Source organism: Artibeus jamaicensis, unplaced genomic scaffold (genome assembly GCF_021234435.1).
Source record: "Artibeus jamaicensis isolate MK-2021 breed Jamaican fruit bat unplaced genomic scaffold, CSHL_Jam_final contig_432, whole genome shotgun sequence".
In the NCBI taxonomy this organism is placed as follows: Eukaryota; Metazoa; Chordata; class Mammalia; order Chiroptera; family Phyllostomidae; genus Artibeus; species Artibeus jamaicensis.
In genome coordinates this window covers 12,005-30,649 of record NW_026521828.1, presented here as the reverse complement: position 1 = coordinate 30,649, position 18,645 = coordinate 12,005, and the positions used below count along the sequence as shown (strand labels likewise).

Sequence of the window (18,645 nt, the reverse complement as noted above, 5' to 3'; positions counted from 1 at the left end):
CTAGTACGCACAGCTGGAATGATAAAGCTGAAGGTCAAGAGGTCAATGAAAGGTCCAAGCCTTTGCCTAAAAGGATCAGTCAGAAGAGAATCTCAAGACCCTTTTTCCAACCTTCCAACGAACAAATGAGCTCTAGTGAGTATGAGACAACGATGGAAGAAGAGCCCCACGGAGGCCAGAAAGAGAGTCCAGAGGACACAGGCAAGTTCTTTGTGAAAGTAGGAATGTCAAGAATTATAACAATCGAGCATAGAGGTTGTTGGCAAGGCTTAAATGATGGGTCACATCTCATCACACATCAGGGGGCACACTCTGGGGAGAAGCCCTGTGTTTGCAGCGTGTGCAGGCAAGGCTTTACATGGAAGTCAGGTCTCATCGCACACCAGAGGACACACTCTGGGGAGAAGCCCTATGTTTGCAGCGACTGTAGGCGAGGGTTTACACAGAAGTCAGGTCTCAGCAGACACCAGAGGACATACTCAGGGGAGAAGCCCTGTGTTTGCAGGGAGTGTGGGAGAGGCTTTACATGCCAGACAATTCTTGTTAGACACCAGACAATACATTCAGGGAGGAAGCCCTATGTTTGCAGGGAGTGTGGGAGAGGCTTTACATGGAAGTCAGGTCTCATCACACACCAGAGGACACACTCTGGGGAGAAGCCCTATGTTTGCAGGGAGTGCGGGTTAGGCTTTACCCGGAAGACAAGTCTCATCACACACCAGAGGACACACTCTGGGGAGAAGCCCTATGTTTGCAGGGAGTGTGGGAGAGGCTTTACATGCCAGGCAATTCTTGTTAGACACTAGACAATACATTCAGGGAAGAAGCCCTATGTTTACAGGGAGGGTGGGAGAGGCTTTATGTGGAAGTCAGTTCTCATCCGACACCATAGGACACACTCTGGGGAGAAGCCCTATGTTTGCAGGTGAAGTCAGTGAGTCATTAGCATTAAGTCACATATGGATGGTCATAGGAAGTCCACAGCCCCTTACTCTCCCCAAGATTGTAATTACTTATAGAAGTAACGGGTTAAACAAATCCTCAAGTTTGATTACAAGAGACGAAATGGACAGACAGTTCCATAGTGATATTGGGGATGTCAGCACCAAACTCGTTACTGTTATTTTTGACCTATTGTCAAACTTTTTGTCTCTATACACATCTCTCATTTTCCCCATCACTGAAAGCAGAGGGTTCCTAAAGAGCCACAAAGAACTCATTCTCTCAGTCACAGAAATTCAACTCCTGAAAATGTGTAAATGTGGAATCAGTGTACTTTTGTTACTCCCCAAAGAGAGGGGTTTGAGACAGACACCCGGGAAGGGAATTCCCCAGACTCTTGGAAAGGGCCTTTTCTCCTAATCAGTTCCCTACCCCTCCTCCCTTTCTTTCTCTTGCCTCTTCTGGTTTCCTACAATGTCTGGAGCCTCAGAGGTGAACGGCAGGGAGAGATGGATGCTTGTGCATAGACGTGAGCCGCTCAGTCTGGGCACCTGGTCTTCCTCACTCTCCTTGCTGCCCCTTCAGGGTCAGCATTTGCTGGTGCACAGCGTACAGATTCCACATCAGTCCATAGTGGTGTGAGTCTCAGCTCTGTCTTCTCCAGCTGTGTGACCTGAGGCAAGAGTCTCAACTTCTCTCTGCCTGATCCCAGTTTGTGTAATGGAAATGGGAACTCCAGCCTTTTGGTTTGACATTCAAAGTTGAGTCAGCACAGACAGAATCTGGCAAGAGGATGGCTGAGATTGCAAGTCCTCCTTAACAGCCTTCAATGCCCGTGTCTTCCTGGTCTTTAGTGGTGGACAAAGGAAGATAAGGACAGGTTAGAGGTCTGCAGCGGAATTCAGAATTTGAGCAGACCCCACTGCTTTCCCCACGTAGACTGAGCTGCCCTGAGAAGGAGGCCTGAGGTGGGGGATATGCCTCCGTCCCCATTACCACCCTCTCACTGAGCCTGGGCACCCTCAGAACCTCCTCAACACAGGCAGGTGCTACTGAGAGTGACCTGTGAAACAAGACCCTAGTGCACCCCTGGCAGAGAACTGACGGGGAGCAGCACCTGCCTGCACTGGTGTGATAGGGTAGATGGTGAGCCAAGGCAGGGAGGATGAGGAAGACATGTCTCACCCACTGATTCAGCAGTCCTGAGCCTGGTCCAATTGCATTGCCAGATGTTCCAGCAACACAAGAAACACCATGCTAACACGTTGGAATTGTAGGTATCGTTTCCACCATCCGGGATAGAAAGGCTTTGAAACTATTAATCCCAAGGCCTAGAAGATGGAAGGGGGTCTGCAGGACTCAAAGAAAGGACCCATAAAACAAATTTGTCTAATTGCTTGCCTCTGTCCACTATCTGTTTTGTGAGAGGGTGCCTAGTGCTTACAGAAAGAGACCGTAGGTAATTTTGGGTAACTGCCTCAACAAACTGTCTCCTGTCATGGACCTATTTTACAAGAAGGCCAAGTGGGATCAGAAGCGAGATTAGGGTTCAGACTAACAACCCCCACACATACCCGTGTTTGGGTAGTCCATCCCCTTGGAAGCTGGTACCACGTTTACCCACCAACCAAGATGTAAATTCCTCTCTCCCACAACCCCACTGTTTCCCCTGGAAACGGAAACCTTTCCCGTTTCCAGACAACACCCAACCCACCAAGCCACACCATTGAGACAGGGCACATCCCTTCGCCATTTTGGTGAATTATCGTGAGAGATCCTACTCTGGTGCACAGCGTCCCGGGACCTGGAAATAGAGATTAATGTGAGGATCAGAATCACTGCTCTCGAGTTGACGAGTGAAGGAGGGAAACCCAGGCACACATGCTTGCGTGTGCATAACACCACACAGAGGTTAGTGCTTTGGAGAAAACTAATGCAGGACAAGTGCCTAGGAATCAGTGTGCAGGGAGGTGCACTGTGGCCGGTGGTCCGGGAAGGGCTCTCAGGAGACAACACGTACAAAAATCTCTGCAGGCAGAGGGAGCAGCTAGTGCAGGGAATAAAAGAGGTGGGGCATTGAATTGGCTGAGGGTCACTCTGCTCTCCTCTCAGCATAGACGGTAAGAACGGCCATCAGACAGATGCTTAGCAGCCCAGCAATGCAGTGCCGATGATCCGAGTGGAGACACTGGGGACTTTCCTGAGTGAAAGTGTGCACTTGTCAGCTGTAGAGTGGTGTGTTCTCGGTGCTGATTACGCTTTGTTAATTCTTAGAAAATAAACTCCCGTGGGGAATTTCCTCCTATTACTTCATCTTCAGGTGAGAGAGCATGGTGGATTGGCCAGAGAGGAACAGGAGTCAGGCGTGTAAGAAAGGTGATTGAAGTATTTTGAAACAGGTCTCAGTGTATTTGAAATGGGCTAACACTAAATGAGATAAAGCATAAATATTTGGTGTGAGGCTTGAGGAAGGACATTTCCTTTTACTATTTTGGAAAACCAAGAGAAGCAATTCCTAGTGGGGGCCTGTGGTTTTCCTCTGAAAGATGACTTAGAGGATACTTATAGATGGGAAAGGTCACTGCAGTTGCATCCACACGGAGTAAAATGGCCTCTCATGCTCCTTAAAGTCCCTAGTCTGGGCAATATGAGAAAAGACCCCTGATGTGGGCTTTCTGGATTTCTGAAGAAGATGCACTGCATAAAAATTACAAGACAAATAGTCGGCGAGTGGATACTGTGGGAGAAAGAGGTCGTGTTATCACCACAGTAAGAAGCATTCATGGGCAGGTCTTACCGGGAGACTAATCATATGGCCCAGGCATTCTTGTCAACATCTGCCCTGACCAAACCTTTCTCTTTCAGCAGAACCAAATCCAGAAGTGCACCCATGTCCCTCCTGCTCTCTGGCCTTCTCCAGTCCGAAATTCCTCAGCCAACACGTGAAATTCAATCATCCCTCCCAGATTCTCCCAGGAACATGTGCAAGAAAACAGCTCCAAGCAGAGGAACCCTGCCCAGAGGATCGGAATCAGCAGCAGCAACATACTAGTACGCACAGCTGGAATGATAAAGCTGAAGGTCAAGAGGTCAATGAAAGGTCCAAGCCTTTGCCTAAAAGGATCAGTCAGAAGCGAATCTCAAGACCCTTTTTCCAACCTTCCAACGAACAAATGAGCTCTAGTGAGTATGAGACAACGATGGAAGAAGAGCCCCACGGAGGCCAGAAAGAGAGTCCAGAGGACACAGGCAAGTTCTTTGTGAAAGTAGGAATGTCAAGAATTATAACAATCGAGCATAGAGGTTGTTGGCAAGGCTTAAATGATGGGTCACATCTCATCACACATCAGGGGGCACACTCTGGGGAGAAGCCCTGTGTTTGCAGCGTGTGCAGGCAAGGCTTTACATGGAAGTCAGGTCTCATCGCACACCAGAGGACACACTCTGGGGAGAAGCCCTGTGTTTGCAGCGACTGCAGGCGAGGCTTTACCCAGAAGTCAAGTCTCAGCAGACACCAGAGGACATACTGAGGGGAGAAGCCCTGTGTTTGCAGGGAGTGTGGGAGAGGCTTTACATGCATGACAATTCTTGTTAGACACCAGACAATACATTCAGGGAAGAAGCCCTATGTTTGCAGGGAGTGTGGGAGAGGCTTTACCTGGAAGTCAGGTCTCATCACACACCAGAGGACACACTCTGGGGAGAAGCCCTATGTTTGCAGCGTGTGCAGGCAAGGCTTTACATGGAAGTCAGGTCTCATCGCACACCAGAGGACACACTCTGGGGAGAAGCCCTATGTTTGCAGCGTGTGCAGGCGAGGCTTTACCCAGAAGATAAGTCTCAGGAGACACCAGAGGACACACTCAGGGGAGAAGCCCTATGTTTTCAGGGAGTGACGAAGCAGGCTTTACATGCAAGACAATTCTTGTTACACACCAGACAATACATTCAGGGAAGAAGCCCTATGTTTGCAGGGAGTGTGGGCGAGGCTTTACATGGAAGTCAGGTCTCATCACACACCAGAGGACACACTCTGGGGAGAAGCCCTATGTTTGCAGCGAGTGTAAGCGAGGGTTTACATAGAAGTCAGGTCTCATCACACACCAGAGGACACACTCTGGGGAGAAGCCCTATGTTTGCAGCGTGTGCAGGCGAGGCCTTACATGGAAGTCAAGTCTCACGCAGACACCAGAGGACACACTCTGGGGAGAAGCCCTAAGTTTTCAGGGAGTGTAAGCGAAGAGGCTTTACATGGAAGTCAGTTCTCGTCAGACACCAGAGGACACATTCTGGGGAGAAGCCCTATGTTTGCAGGGGTTTGCAGGCGAGGCTTTACCCAGAAGATAAGTCTCACGAGACACCAGAGGACACACTCTGGGGAGAAGCCCTATGTGTTCAAGTGAAGTGAGTGAGTCATTAGCATTAAGTCACATATCGATGGTCATAGGAAGTCCACAGCCCCTTACTCTCCCCAGGATTGTAATAACTTATAGAAGTAACGGGTTAGACAAATCCTCAAGTTTGATTACAAGAGACAAAATAGACAGACAGTTCCATAGTGATATTGGGGATGTCAGCACCAAACTCGTTACTGTTTTTTTGGACCTATTGTCAAACTTTTTGTCTCTATACACATCTCTCATTTTCCCCATCACTGAAAGCAGAGGGTTCCTAAAGATCCACAAAGAACTCATTCTCTCAGTCACAGAAATTCATCTCCTGCAAATGTGTCAATATGGAATCAGTGTACTTTTGTTACTCCCCAAAGAGAGGGGTTTGAGACAGACACCCGGGAAGGGAATTCCCCAGACTCTTGGAAAGGGCCTTTTCTCCTAATCAGTTCCCTACCCCTCCTCCCTTTCTTTCTCTTGCCTCTTCTGGTTTCCTACAATGTCTGGAGCCTCAGAGGTGAACGGCAGAGAGAGATGGATGCTTGTGCATAGACGTGAGCCGCTCAGTCTGGGCACCTGGTCTTCCTCACTCTCCTTGCTGCCCCTTCAGGGTCAGCATTTGCTGGTGCACAGCGTACAGATTCCACATCAGTCCATAGTGGTGTGAGTCTCAGCTCTGTCTTCTCCAGCTGTGTGACCTGAGGCAAGAGTCTCAACTTCTCTCTGCCTGATCCCAGTTTGTGTAATGGAAATGGGAACTCCAGCCTTTTGGTTTGACATTCAAAGTTGAGTCAGCACAGACAGAATCTGGCAAGAGGATGGCTGAGATTGCAAGTCCTCCTTAACAGCCTTCAATGCCCGTGTCCTCCTGGTCTTTAGTGGTGGACAAAGGAAGATAAGGACAGGTTAGAGGTCTGCAGCGGAATTCAGAATTTGAGCAGACCCCACTGCTTTCCCCACGTAGACTGAGCTGCCCTGAGAAGGAGGCCTGAGGTGGGGGATATGCCTCCGTCCCCATTACCACCCTGTCACTGAGCCTGGGCACCCTCAGAACCTCCTCAACACAGGCAGGTGCTACTGAGAGTGACCTGTGAAACAAGACCCTAGTGCACCCCTGGCAGAGAACTGACGGGGAGCAGCACCTGCCTGCACTGGTGTGATAGGGTAGATGGTGAGCCAAGGCAGGGAGGATGAGGAAGACATGTCTCACCCACTGAGTCAGCAGTCCTGAGCCTGGTGCAATTGCATTGCCAGATGTTCCAGCAACACAAGAAACACCATGCTAACACGTTGGAATTGTAGGTATCGTTTCCACCATCCGGGATAGAAAGGCTTTGAAACTATTAATCCCAAGGCCTAGAAGATGGAAGGGGGTCTGCAGGACTCAAAGAAAGGACCCATAAAACAAATTTGTCTAATTGCTTGCCTCTGTCCACTATCTGTTTTGTGAGAGGGTGCCTAGTGCTTACAGAAAGAGACCGTAGGTAATTTTGGGTAACTGCCTCAACAAACTGTCTCCTGTCATGGATCTATGTTACAAGAAGGCCAAGTGGGATCAGAAGCGAGATTAGGGTTCAGACTAACAACCCCCACACATACCCGTGTTTGGGTAGTCCATCCCCTTGGAAGCTGGTACCACGTTTACCCACCAACCAAGATGTAAATTCCTCTCTCCCACAACCCCACTGTTTCCCCTGGAAACGGAAACCTTTCCCGTTTCCAGACAACACCCAACCCACCAAGCCACACCATTGAGACAGGGCACATCCCTTCGCCATTTTGGTGAATTATCGTGAGAGATCCTACTCTGGTGCACAGCGTCCCGGGACCTGGAAATAGAGATTAATGTGAGGATCAGAATCACTGCTCTCGAGTTGACGAGTGAAGGAGGGAAACCCAGGCACACATGCTTGCGTGTGCATAACACCACACAGAGGTTAGTGCTTTGGAGAAAACTAATGCAGGACAAGTGCCTAGGAATCAGTGTGCAGGGAGGTGCACTGTGGCCGGTGGTCCGGGAAGGGCTCTCAGGAGACAACACGTACAAAAATCTCTGCAGGCAGAGGGAGCAGCTAGTGCAGGGAATAAAAGAGGTGGGGCATTGAATTGGCTGAGGGTCACTCTGCTCTCCTCTCAGCATAGACGGTAAGAACGGCCATCAGACAGATGCTTAGCAGCCCAGCAATGCAGTGCCGATGATCCGAGTGGAGACACTGGGGACTTTCCTGAGTGAAAGTGTGCACTTGTCAGCTGTAGAGTGGTGTGTTCTCGGTGCTGATTACGCTTTGTTAATTCTTAGAAAATAAACTCCCGTGGGGAATTTCCTCCTATTACTTCATCTTCAGGTGAGAGAGCATGGTGGATTGGCCAGAGAGGAACAGGAGTCAGGCGTGTAAGAAAGGTGATTGAAGTATTTTGAAACAGGTCTCAGTGTATTTGAAATGGGCTAACACTAAATGAGATAAAGCATAAATATTTGGTGTGAGGCTTGAGGAAGGACATTTCCTTTTACTATTTTGGAAAACCAAGAGAAGCAATTCCTAGTGGGGGCCTGTGGTTTTCCTCTGAAAGATGACTTAGAGGATACTTATAGATGGGAAAGGTCACTGCAGTTGCATCCACATGGAGTAAAATGGCCTCTCATGCTCCTTAAAGTCCCTAGTCTGGGCAATATGAGAAAAGACCCCTGATGTGGGCTTTCTGGATTTCTGAAGAAGATGCACTGCATAAAAATTACAAGACAAATAGTCGGCGAGTGGATACTGTGGGAGAAAGAGGTCGTGTTATCACCACAGTAAGAAGGATTCATGGGCAGGTCTTACCGGGAGACTAATCATATGGCCCAGGCAGTCTTGTCAACATCTGCCCTGACCAAACCTTTCTCTTTCAGCAGAACCAAATCCAGAAGTGCACCCATGTCCCTCCTGCTCTCTGGCCTTCTCCAGTCCGAAATTCCTCAGCCAACACGTGAAATTCAATCATCCCTCCCAGATTCTCCCAGGAACATGTGCAAGAAAACAGCTCCAAGCAGAGGAACCCTGCCCAGAGGATCGGAATCAGCAGCAGCAACATACTAGTACGCACAGCTGGAATGATAAAGCTGAAGGTCAAGAGGTCAATGAAAGGTCCAAGCCTTTGCCTAAAAGGATCAGTCAGAAGCGAATCTCAAGACCCTTTTTCCAACCTTCCAAAGAACAAATGAGCTCTAGTGAGTATGAGACAACGATGGAAGAAGAGCCCCACGGAGGCCTGAAAGAGAGTCCAGAGGACACAGGCAAGTTCTTTGTGAAAGTAGGAATGTCAAGAATTATAACAATCGAGCATAGAGGTTGTTGGCAAGGCTTAAATGATGGGTCACATCTCATTACACATCAGGGGGCACACTCTGGGGAGAAGCCCTATGTTTGCAGCGTGTGCAGGCGAGGCTTTACATGGAAGTCAGGTCTCATCGCGCACCAGAGGACACACTCTGGTGAGAAGCCCTGTGTTTGCAGGGAGTGCAGGCGAGGCTTTACCCAGAAGACAAGTCTCAGCAGACACCAGAGGACATACTGAGGGGAGAAGCCCTGTGTTTGCAGGGAGTGTGGGAGAGGCTTTACATGCATGACAATTCTTGTTAGACACCAGACAATACATTCAGGGAAGAAGCCCTATGTTTGCAGGGAGTGTGGGAGAGGCTTTACCTGGAAGTCAGGTCTCATCACACATCAGGGGGCACACTCTGGGGAGAAGCCCTGTGTTTGCAGCGTGTGCAGGCAAGGCTTTACATGGAAGTCAGGTCTCATCGCACACCAGAGGACACACTCTGGGGAGAAGCCCTATGTTTGCAGCGACTGTAGGCGAGGGTTTACACAGAAGTCAGGTCTCAGCAGACACCAGAGGACATACTCAGGGGAGAAGCCCTGTGTTTGCAGGGAGTGTGGGAGAGGCTTTACATGCCAGACAATTCTTGTTAGACACCAGACAATACATTCAGGGAGGAAGCCCTATGTTTGCAGGGAGTGTGGGAGAGGCTTTACCTGGAAGTCAGTTCTCACCCGACACCACTGGACACACTCTGGGGAGAAGCCCCATGTTTGCAAGTGAAGTGAGTGGGTCATTAGCATTAAGTCACATATGGATGGTCATAGGAAGTCCACAGCCCCTTACTCTCCCCAAGATTGTAATTACTTATAGAAGTAACGGGTTAAACAAATCCTCAAGTTTGATTACAAGAGACGAAATGGACAGACAGTTCCATAGTGATATGGGGATGTCAGCACCAAACTCGTTACTGTTTTTTTGGACCTATTGTCAAACTTTTTGTCTCTATACACATCTCTCATTTTCCCCATCACTGAAAGCAGAGGGTTCCTAAAGATCCACAAAGAACTCATTCTCTCAGTCACAGAAATTCATCTCCTGCAAATGTGTAATTATGGAATCAGTGTACTTTTGTTACTCCCCAAAGAGAGGGGTTTGAGACAGACACCCGGGAAGGGAATTCCCCAGACTCTTGGAAAGGGCCTTTTCTCCTAATCAGTTCCCTACCCCTCCTCCCTTTCTTTCTCTTGCCTCTTCTGGTTTCCTACAATGTCTGGAGCCTCAGAGGTGAACGGCAGAGAGAGATGGATGCTTGTGCATAGACGTGAGCCGCTCAGTCTGGGCACCTGGTCTTCCTCACTCTCCTTGCTGCCCCTTCAGGGTCAGCATTTGCTGGTGCACAGCGTACAGATTCCACATCAGTCCATAGTGGTGTGAGTCTCAGCTCTGTCTTCTCCAGCTGTGTGACCTGAGGCAAGAGTCTCAACTTCTCTCTGCCTGATCCCAGTTTGTGTAATGGAAATGGGAACTCCAGCCTTTTGGTTTGACATTCAAAGTTGAGTCAGCACAGACAGAATCTGGCAAGAGGATGGCTGAGATTGCAAGTCCTCCTTAACAGCCTTCAATGCCCGTGTCTTCCTGGTCTTTAGTGGTGGACAAAGGAAGATAAGGACAGGTTAGAGGTCTGCAGCGGAATTCAGAATTTGAGCAGACCCCACTGCTTTCCCCACATAGACTGAGCTGCCCTGAGAAGGAGGCCTGAGGTGGGGGATATGCCTCCGTCCCCATTACCACCCTGTCACTGAGCCTGGGCACCCTCAGAACCTCCTCAACACAGGCAGGTGCTACTGAGAGTGACCTGTGAAACAAGAGCCTAGTGCACCCCTGGCAGAGAACTGACGGGGAGCAGCACCTGCCTGCACTGGTGTGATAGGGTAGATGGTGAGCCAAGGCAGGGAGGATGAGGAAGACATGTCTCACCCACTGAGTCAGCAGTCCTGAGCCTGGTCCAATTGCATTGCCAGATGTTCCAGCAACACAAGAAACACCATGCTAACACGTTGAAATTGTAGGTATCGTTTCCACCATCCGGGATAGAAAGGCTTTGAAACTATTAATCCCAAGGCCTAGAAGATGGAAGGGGGTCTGCAGGACTCAAAGAAAGGACCCATAAAACAAATTTGTCTAATTGCTTGCCTCTGTCCACTATCTGTTTTGTGAGAGGGTGCCTAGTGCTTACAGAAAGAGACCGTAGGTAATTTTGGGTAACTGCCTCAACAAACTGTCTCCTGTCATGGATCTATTTTACAAGAAGGCCAAGTGGGATCAGAAGCGAGATTAGGGTTCAGACTAACAACCCCCACACATACCCGTGTTTGGGTAGTCCATCCCCTTGGAAGCTGGTACCACGTTTACCCACCAACCAAGATGTAAATTCCTCTCTCCCACAACCCCACTGTTTCCCCTGGAAACGGAAACCTTTCCCGTTTCCAGACAACACCCAACCCACCAAGCCACACCATTGAGACAGGGCACATCCCTTCGCCATTTTGGTGAATTATCGTGAGAGATCCTACTCTGGTGCACAGCGTCCCGGGACCTGGAAATAGAGATTAATGTGAGGATCAGAATCACTGCTCTCGAGTTGACGAGTGAAGGAGGGAAACCCAGGCACACATGCTTGCGTGTGCATAACACCACACAGAGGTTAGTGCTTTGGAGAAAACTAATGCAGGACAAGTGCCTAGGAATCAGTGTGCAGGGAGGTGCACTGTGGCCGGTGGTCCGGGAAGGGCTCTCAGGAGACAACACGTACAAAAATCTCTGCAGGCAGAGGGAGCAGCTAGTGCAGGGAATAAAAGAGGTGGGGCATTGAATTGGCTGAGGGTCACTCTGCTCTCCTCTCAGCATAGACGGTAAGAACGGCCATCAGACAGATGCTTAGCAGCCCAGCAATGCAGTGCCGATGATCCGAGTGGAGACACTGGGGACTTTCCTGAGTGAAAGTGTGCACTTGTCAGCTGTAGAGTGGTGTGTTCTCGGTGCTGATTACGCTTTGTTAATTCTTAGAAAATAAACTCCCGTGGGGAATTTCCTCCTATTACTTCATCTTCAGGTGAGAGAGCATGGTGGATTGGCCAGAGAGGAACAGGAGTCAGGCGTGTAAGAAAGGTGATTGAAGTATTTTGAAACAGGTCTCAGTGTATTTGAAATGGGCTAACACTAAATGAGATAAAGCATAAATATTTGGTGTGAGGCTTGAGGAAGGACATTTCCTTTTACTATTTTGGAAAACCAAGAGAAGCAATTCCTAGTGGGGGCCTGTGGTTTTCCTCTGAAAGATGACTTAGAGGATACTTATAGATGGGAAAGGTCACTGCAGTTGCATCCACACGGAGTAAAATCGCCTCTCATGCTCCTTAAAGTCCCTAGTCTGGGCAATATGAGAAAAGACCCCTGATGTGGGCTTTCTGGATTTCTGAAGAAGATGCACTGCATAAAAATTACAAGACAAATAGTCGGCGAGTGGATACTGTGGGAGAAAGAGGTCGTGTTATCACCACAGTAAGAAGGATTCATGGGCGGGTCTTACCGGGAGACTAATCATATGGCCCAGGCAGTCTTGTCAACATCTGCCCTGACCAAACCTTTCTCTTTCAGCAGAACCAAATCCAGAAGTGCACCCATGTCCCTCCTGCTCTCTGGCCTTCTCCAGTCCGAAATTCCTCAGCCAACACGTGAAATTCAATCATCCCTCCCAGATTCTCCCAGGAACATGTGCAAGAAAACAGCTCCAAGCAGAGGAACCCTGCCCAGAGGATCGGAATCAGCAGCAGCAACATACTAGTACGCACAGCTGGAATGATAAAGCTGAAGGTCAAGAGGTCAATGAAAGGTCCAAGCCTTTGCCTAAAAGGATCAGTCAGAAGCGAACCTCAAGACCCTTTTTCCAACCTTCCAACGAACAAATGAGCTCTAGTGAGTATGAGACAACGATGGAAGAAGAGCCCCACGGAGGCCTGAAAGAGAGTCCAGAGGACACAGGCAAGTTCTTTGTGAAAGTAGGAATGTCAAGAATTATAACAATCGAGCATAGAGGTTGTTGGCAAGGCTTAAATGATGGGTCACATCTCATTACACATCAGGGGGCACACTCTGGGGAGAAGCCCTATGTTTGCAGCGTGTGCAGGCGAGGCTTTACATGGAAGTCAGGTCTCATCGCGCACCAGAGGACACACTCTGGGGAGAAGCCCTGTGTTTACAGGGAGTGCAGGCGAGGCTTTACCCAGAAGACAAGTCTCAGCAGACACCAGAGGACATACTGAGGGGAGAAGCCCTGTGTTTGCAGGGAGTGTGGGAGAGGCTTTACATGCATGACAATTCTTGTTAGACACCAGACAATACATTCAGGGAAGAAGCCCTATGTTTGCAGGGAGGTTGTGGGAGAGGCTTTACTGGAGTCACGTCTCATCACACACCAGGGGACACACTCTGGGGAGAAGCCCTGTGTTTGCAGCGTGTGTAAGAGAGGCTTTACGCGGAAGTCAGATCTCATAAGACACCAGAGGACACACTCTGGGGAGAAGCCCTATGTTTGCAGCGACTGTGCAGGCGAGGGTTTACACAGAAGACAAGTCTCAGCAGACACCAGAGGACACACTCTGGGGAGAAGCCCTGTGTTTTCAGGGAGTGACGAAGAGGCTTTACACGCAAGACAATTCCTGTTAGACACCAGACAATACATTCAGGGAAGAAGCCCTATGTTTGCAGGGAGTGTTGGAGAGGCTTTACCTGGAAGTCAGTTCTCTTCCGACACCAGAGGACACACTCTGGGGAGAAGCCCTATGTTTTCAGGTGAAGTGAGTGAGTCATTAGCATTAAGTCACATATCAATAGTCATAGGAAGTCCACAGCCTCTTACTCTCCCCAGGATTGTAATTACTTATAGAAGTAACGGGTTAAACAAATCCTCAAGTTTGATTACAAGAGACGAAATGGACAGACAGTTCCATAGTGATATTGGGGATGTCAGCACCAAACTCGTTACTCTTTTTTTGGACCTATTGTCAAACTTTTTGTCTCTATACACATCTCTCATTTTCCCCATCACTGAAAGCAGAGGGTTCCTAAAGATCCACAAAGAACTCATTCTCTCAGTCACAGAAATTCATCTCCTGCAAATGTGTCAATATGGAATCAGTGTACTTTTGTTACTCCCCAAAGAGAGGGGTTTGAGACAGACACCCGGGAAGGGAATTCCCCAGACTCTTGGAAAGGGCCTTTTCTCCTAATCAGTTCCCTACCCCTCCTCCCTTTCTTTCTCTTGCCTCTTCTGGTTTCCTACAATGTCTGGAGCCTCAGAGGTGAACGGCAGAGAGAGATGGATGCTTGTGCATAGACGTGAGCCGCTCAGTCTGGGCACCTGGTCTTCCTCACTCTCCTTGCTGCCCCTTCAGGGTCAGCATTTGCTGGTGCACAGCGTACAGATTCCACATCAGTCCATAGTGGTGTGAGTCTCAGCTCTGTCTTCTCCAGCTGTGTGACCTGAGGCAAGAGTCTCAACTTCTCTCTGCCTGATCCCAGTTTGTGTAATGGAAATGGGAACTCCAGCCTTTTGGTTTGACATTCAAAGTTGAGTCAGCACAGACAGAATCTGGCAAGAGGATGGCTGAGATTGCAAGTCCTCCTTAACAGCCTTCAATGCCCGTGTCTTCCTGGTCTTTAGTGGTGGACAAAGGAAGATAAGGACAGGTTAGAGGTCTGCAGCGGAATTCAGAATTTGAGCAGACCCCACTGCTTTCCCCACGTAGACTGAGCTGCCCTGAGAAGGAGGCCTGAGGTGGGGGATATGCCTCCGTCCCCATTACCACCCTCTCACTGAGCCTGGGCACCCTCAGAACCTCCTCAACACAGGCAGGTGCTACTGAGAGTGACCTGTGAAACAAGACCCTAGTGCACCCCTGGCAGAGAACTGACGGGGAGCAGCACCTGCCTGCACTGGTGTGATAGGGTAGATGGTGAGCCAAGGCAGGGAGGATGAGGAAGACATGTCTCACCCACTGAGTCAGCAGTCCTGAGCCTGGTCCAATTGCATTGCCAGATGTTCCAGCAACACAAGAAACACCATGCTAACACGTTGGAATTGTAGGTATCGTTTCCACCATCCGGGATAGAAAGGCTTTGAAACTATTAATCCCAAGGCCTAGAAGATGGAAGGGGGTCTGCAGGACTCAAAGAAAGGACCCATAAAACAAATTTGTCTAATTGCTTGCCTCTGTCCACTATCTGTTTTGTGAGAGGGTGCCTAGTGCTTACAGAAAGAGACCGTAGGTAATTTTGGGTAACTGCCTCAACAAACTGTCTCCTGTCATGGACCTATTTTACAAGAAGGCCAAGTGGGATCAGAAGCGAGATTAGGGTTCAGACTAACAACCCCCACACACACCCGTGTTTGGGTAGTCCATCCCCTTGGAAGCTGGTACCACGTTTACCCACCAACCAAGATGTAAATTCCTCTCTCCCACAACCCCACTGTTTCCCCTGGAAACGGAAACCTTTCCCGTTTCCAGACAACACCCAACCCACCAAGCCACACCATTGAGACAGGGCACATCCCTTCGCCATTTTGGTGAATTATCGTGAGAGATCCTACTCTGGTGCACAGCGTCCCGGGACCTGGAAATAGAGATTAATGTGAGGATCAGAATCACTGCTCTCGAGTTGACGAGTGAAGGAGGGAAACCCAGGCACACATGCTTGCGTGTGCATAACACCACACAGAGGTTAGTGCTTTGGAGAAAACTAATGCAGGACAAGTGCCTAGGAATCAGTGTGCAGGGAGGTGCACTGTGGCCGGTGGTCCGGGAAGGGCTCTCAGGAGACAACACGTACAAAAATCTCTGCAGGCAGAGGGAGCAGCTAGTGCAGGGAATAAAAGAGGTGGGGCATTGAATTGGCTGAGGGTCACTCTGCTCTCCTCTCAGCATAGACGGTAAGAACGGCCATCAGACAGATGCTTAGCAGCCCAGCAATGCAGTGCCGATGATCCGAGTGGAGACACTGGGGACTTTCCTGAGTGAAAGTGTGCACTTGTCAGCTGTAGAGTGGTGTGTTCTCGGTGCTGATTACGCTTTGTTAATTCTTAGAAAATAAACTCCCGTGGGGAATTTCCTCCTATTACTTCATCTTCAGGTGAGAGAGCATGGTGGATTGGCCAGAGAGGAACAGGAGTCAGGCGTGTAAGAAAGGTGATTGAAGTATTTTGAAACAGGTCTCAGTGTATTTGAAATGGGCTAACACTAAATGAGATAAAGCATAAATATTTGGTGTGAGGCTTGAGGAAGGACATTTCCTTTTACTATTTTGGAAAACCAAGAGAAGCAATTCCTAGTGGGGGCCTGTGGTTTTCCTCTGAAAGATGACTTAGAGGATACTTATAGATGGGAAAGGTCACTGCAGTTGCATCCACATGGAGTAAAATCGCCTCTCATGCTCCTTAAAGTCCCTAGTCTGGGCAATATGAGAAAAGACCCCTGATGTGGGCTTTCTGGATTTCTGAAGAAGATGCACTGCATAAAAATTACAAGACAAATAGTCGGCGAGTGGATACTGTGGGAGAAAGAGGTCGTGTTATCACCACAGTAAGAAGGATTCATGGGCGGGTCTTACCGGGAGACTAATCATATGGCCCAGGCATTCTTGTCAACATCTGCCCTGACCAAACCTTTCTCTTTCAGCAGAACCAAATCCAGAAGTGCACCCATGTCCCTCCTGCTCTCTGGCCTTCTCCAGTCCGAAATTCCTCAGCCAACACGTGAAATTCAATCATCCCTCCCAGATTCTCCCAGGAACATGTGCAAGAAAACAGCTCCAAGCAGAGGAACCCTGCCCAGAGGATCGGAATCAGCAGCAGCAACATACTAGTACGCACAGCTGGAATGATAAAGCTGAAGGTCAAGAGGTCAATGAAAGGTCCAAGCCTTTGCCTAAAAGGATCAGTCAGAAGCGAATCTCAAGACCCTTTTTCCAACCTTCCAACGAACAAATGAGCTCTAGTGAGTATGAGACAACGATGGAAGAAGAGCCCCACGGAGGCCTGAAAGAGAGTCCAGAGGACACAGGCAAGTTCTTTGTGAAAGTAGGAATGTCAAGAATTATAACAATCGAGCATAGAGGTTGTTGGCAAGGCTTAAATGATGGGTCACATCTCATTACACATCAGGGGGGCACACTCTGGGGAGAAGCCCTGTGTTTGCAGCGTGTGCAGGCGAGGCTTTACATGGAAGTCAGGTCTCATCGCGCACCAGAGGACACACTCTGGGGAGAAGCCCTGTGTTTACAGCGACTGCAGGCGAGGCTTTACACAGAAGTCAGGTCTCAGCAGACACCAGAGGACATACTCAGGGGAGAAGCCCTGTGTTTGCAGGGAGTGTGGGAGAGGCTTTACATGCCAGACAATTCTTGTTAGACACCAGACAATACATTCAGGGAGGAAGCCCTATGTTTGCAGGGAGTGTGGGAGAGGCTTTACCTGGAAGTCAGGTCTCATCACACACCAGAGGACACACTCTGGGGAGAAGCCCTATGTTTGCAGCGTGTGCAAGCGAGGCTTTACATGGAAGTCAGGTCTCATCGCACACCAGAGGACACACTCTGGGGAGAAGCCCTATGTTTGCAGCGTGTGCAGGCGAGGCTTTACCCAGAAGATAAGTCTCAGGAGACACCAGAGGACACACTCAGGGGAGAAGCCCTATGTTTTCAGGGAGTGACGAAGAGGCTTTACATGCAAGACAATTCTTGTTAGACACCAGACAATACATTCAGGGAAGAAGCCCTATGTTTGCAGGGAGTGTGGGAGAGGCTTTACCTGGAAGTCAGGTCTCATCACACACCAGAGGACACACTCTGGGGAGAAGCCCTATGTTTGCAGCGAGTGTAAGCGAGGGTTTACACAGAAGTCAGGTCTCATCACACACCAGAGGACACACTCTGGGGAGAAGCCCTATGTTTGCAGCGTGTGCAGGCGAGGCCTTACATGGAAGTCAGGTCTCATCGCACACCAGAGGACACACTCTGGGGAGAAGCCCTAAGTTTGCCGGGAGTGTAAGCGAAGCTTTACATGGAAGTCAGGTCTCATCACACACCAGAGGACACACTCTGGGGAGAAGCCCTATGTTTGCAGCGTTTGCAGGCGAGGCTTTACCTGGAAGATCAGTTCTCACCCGACACCAGAGGACACACTCTGGGGAGAAGCCCTATGTTTTCAAGTGAAGTGAGTGAGTCATTAGCATTAAGTCACATATGGATGGTCATAGGAAGTCCACAGCCCCTTACTCTCCCCAAGATTGTAATTACTATAGAAGTAACTGGCTAAACAAATCCTCCAGTTTGATTACAAGAGACGAAATGGACAGACAGTTCCATAGTGATATGGGGATGTCAGCACCAAACTCGTTACTCTTTTTTTGGACCTATTGTCAAACTTTTTGTCTCTATACACATCTCTCATTTTCCCCATCACTGAAAGCAGAGGGTTCCTAAAGATCCACAAAGAACTCATTCTCTCAGTCACAGAAATTCATCTCCTGCAAATGTGTCAATATGGAATCAGTGTACTTTTGTTACTCCCCAAAGAGAGGGGTTTGAGACAGACACCCGGGAAGGGAATTCCCCAGACTCTTGGAAAGGGCCTTTTCTCCTAATCAGTTCCCTACCCCTCCTCCCTTTCTTTCTCTTGCCTCTTCTGGTTTCCTACAATGTCTGGAGCCTCAGAGGTGAACGGCAGAGAGAGATGGATGCTTGTGCATAGACGTGAGCCGCTCAGTCTGGGCACCTGGTCTTCCTCACTCTCCTTGCTGCCCCTTCAGGGTCAGCATTTGCTGGTGCACAGCGTACAGATTCCACATCAGTCCATAGTGGTGTGAGTCTCAGCTCTGTCTTCTCCAGCTGTGTGACCTGAGGCAAGAGTCTCAACTTCTCTCTGCCTGATCCCAGTTTGTGTAATGGAAAT

The 18,645-nt window shown here is 49.2% G+C and overlaps 2 protein-coding genes across 2 annotated transcripts; both read left to right on the top strand.

Moving 5' to 3' along the window:
* The first annotated feature begins 8,248 nt into the window (after positions 1 to 8,248).
* LOC128627531 (histone-lysine N-methyltransferase PRDM9-like) lies at positions 8,249 to 9,419 on the top strand. The gene is made up of 2 exons (XM_053665879.1): positions 8,249 to 8,805; positions 8,890 to 9,419. The coding sequence occupies exons 1-2, from the start codon at positions 8,532 to 8,534 to the stop codon at positions 9,417 to 9,419; spliced, it is 804 nt and encodes a 267-aa protein (XP_053521854.1). The 5' UTR covers positions 8,249 to 8,531.
* Positions 9,420 to 16,707: 7,288 nt separating this feature from the next.
* LOC128627530 (histone-lysine N-methyltransferase PRDM9-like) lies at positions 16,708 to 17,911 on the top strand. Its single transcript, XM_053665878.1, is given in 3 exon segments — positions 16,708 to 16,773; positions 16,943 to 17,305; positions 17,468 to 17,911. Coding segments are annotated over 3 exon segments (873 nt in total).
* The last annotated feature ends 734 nt before the right edge of the window (positions 17,912 to 18,645 follow it).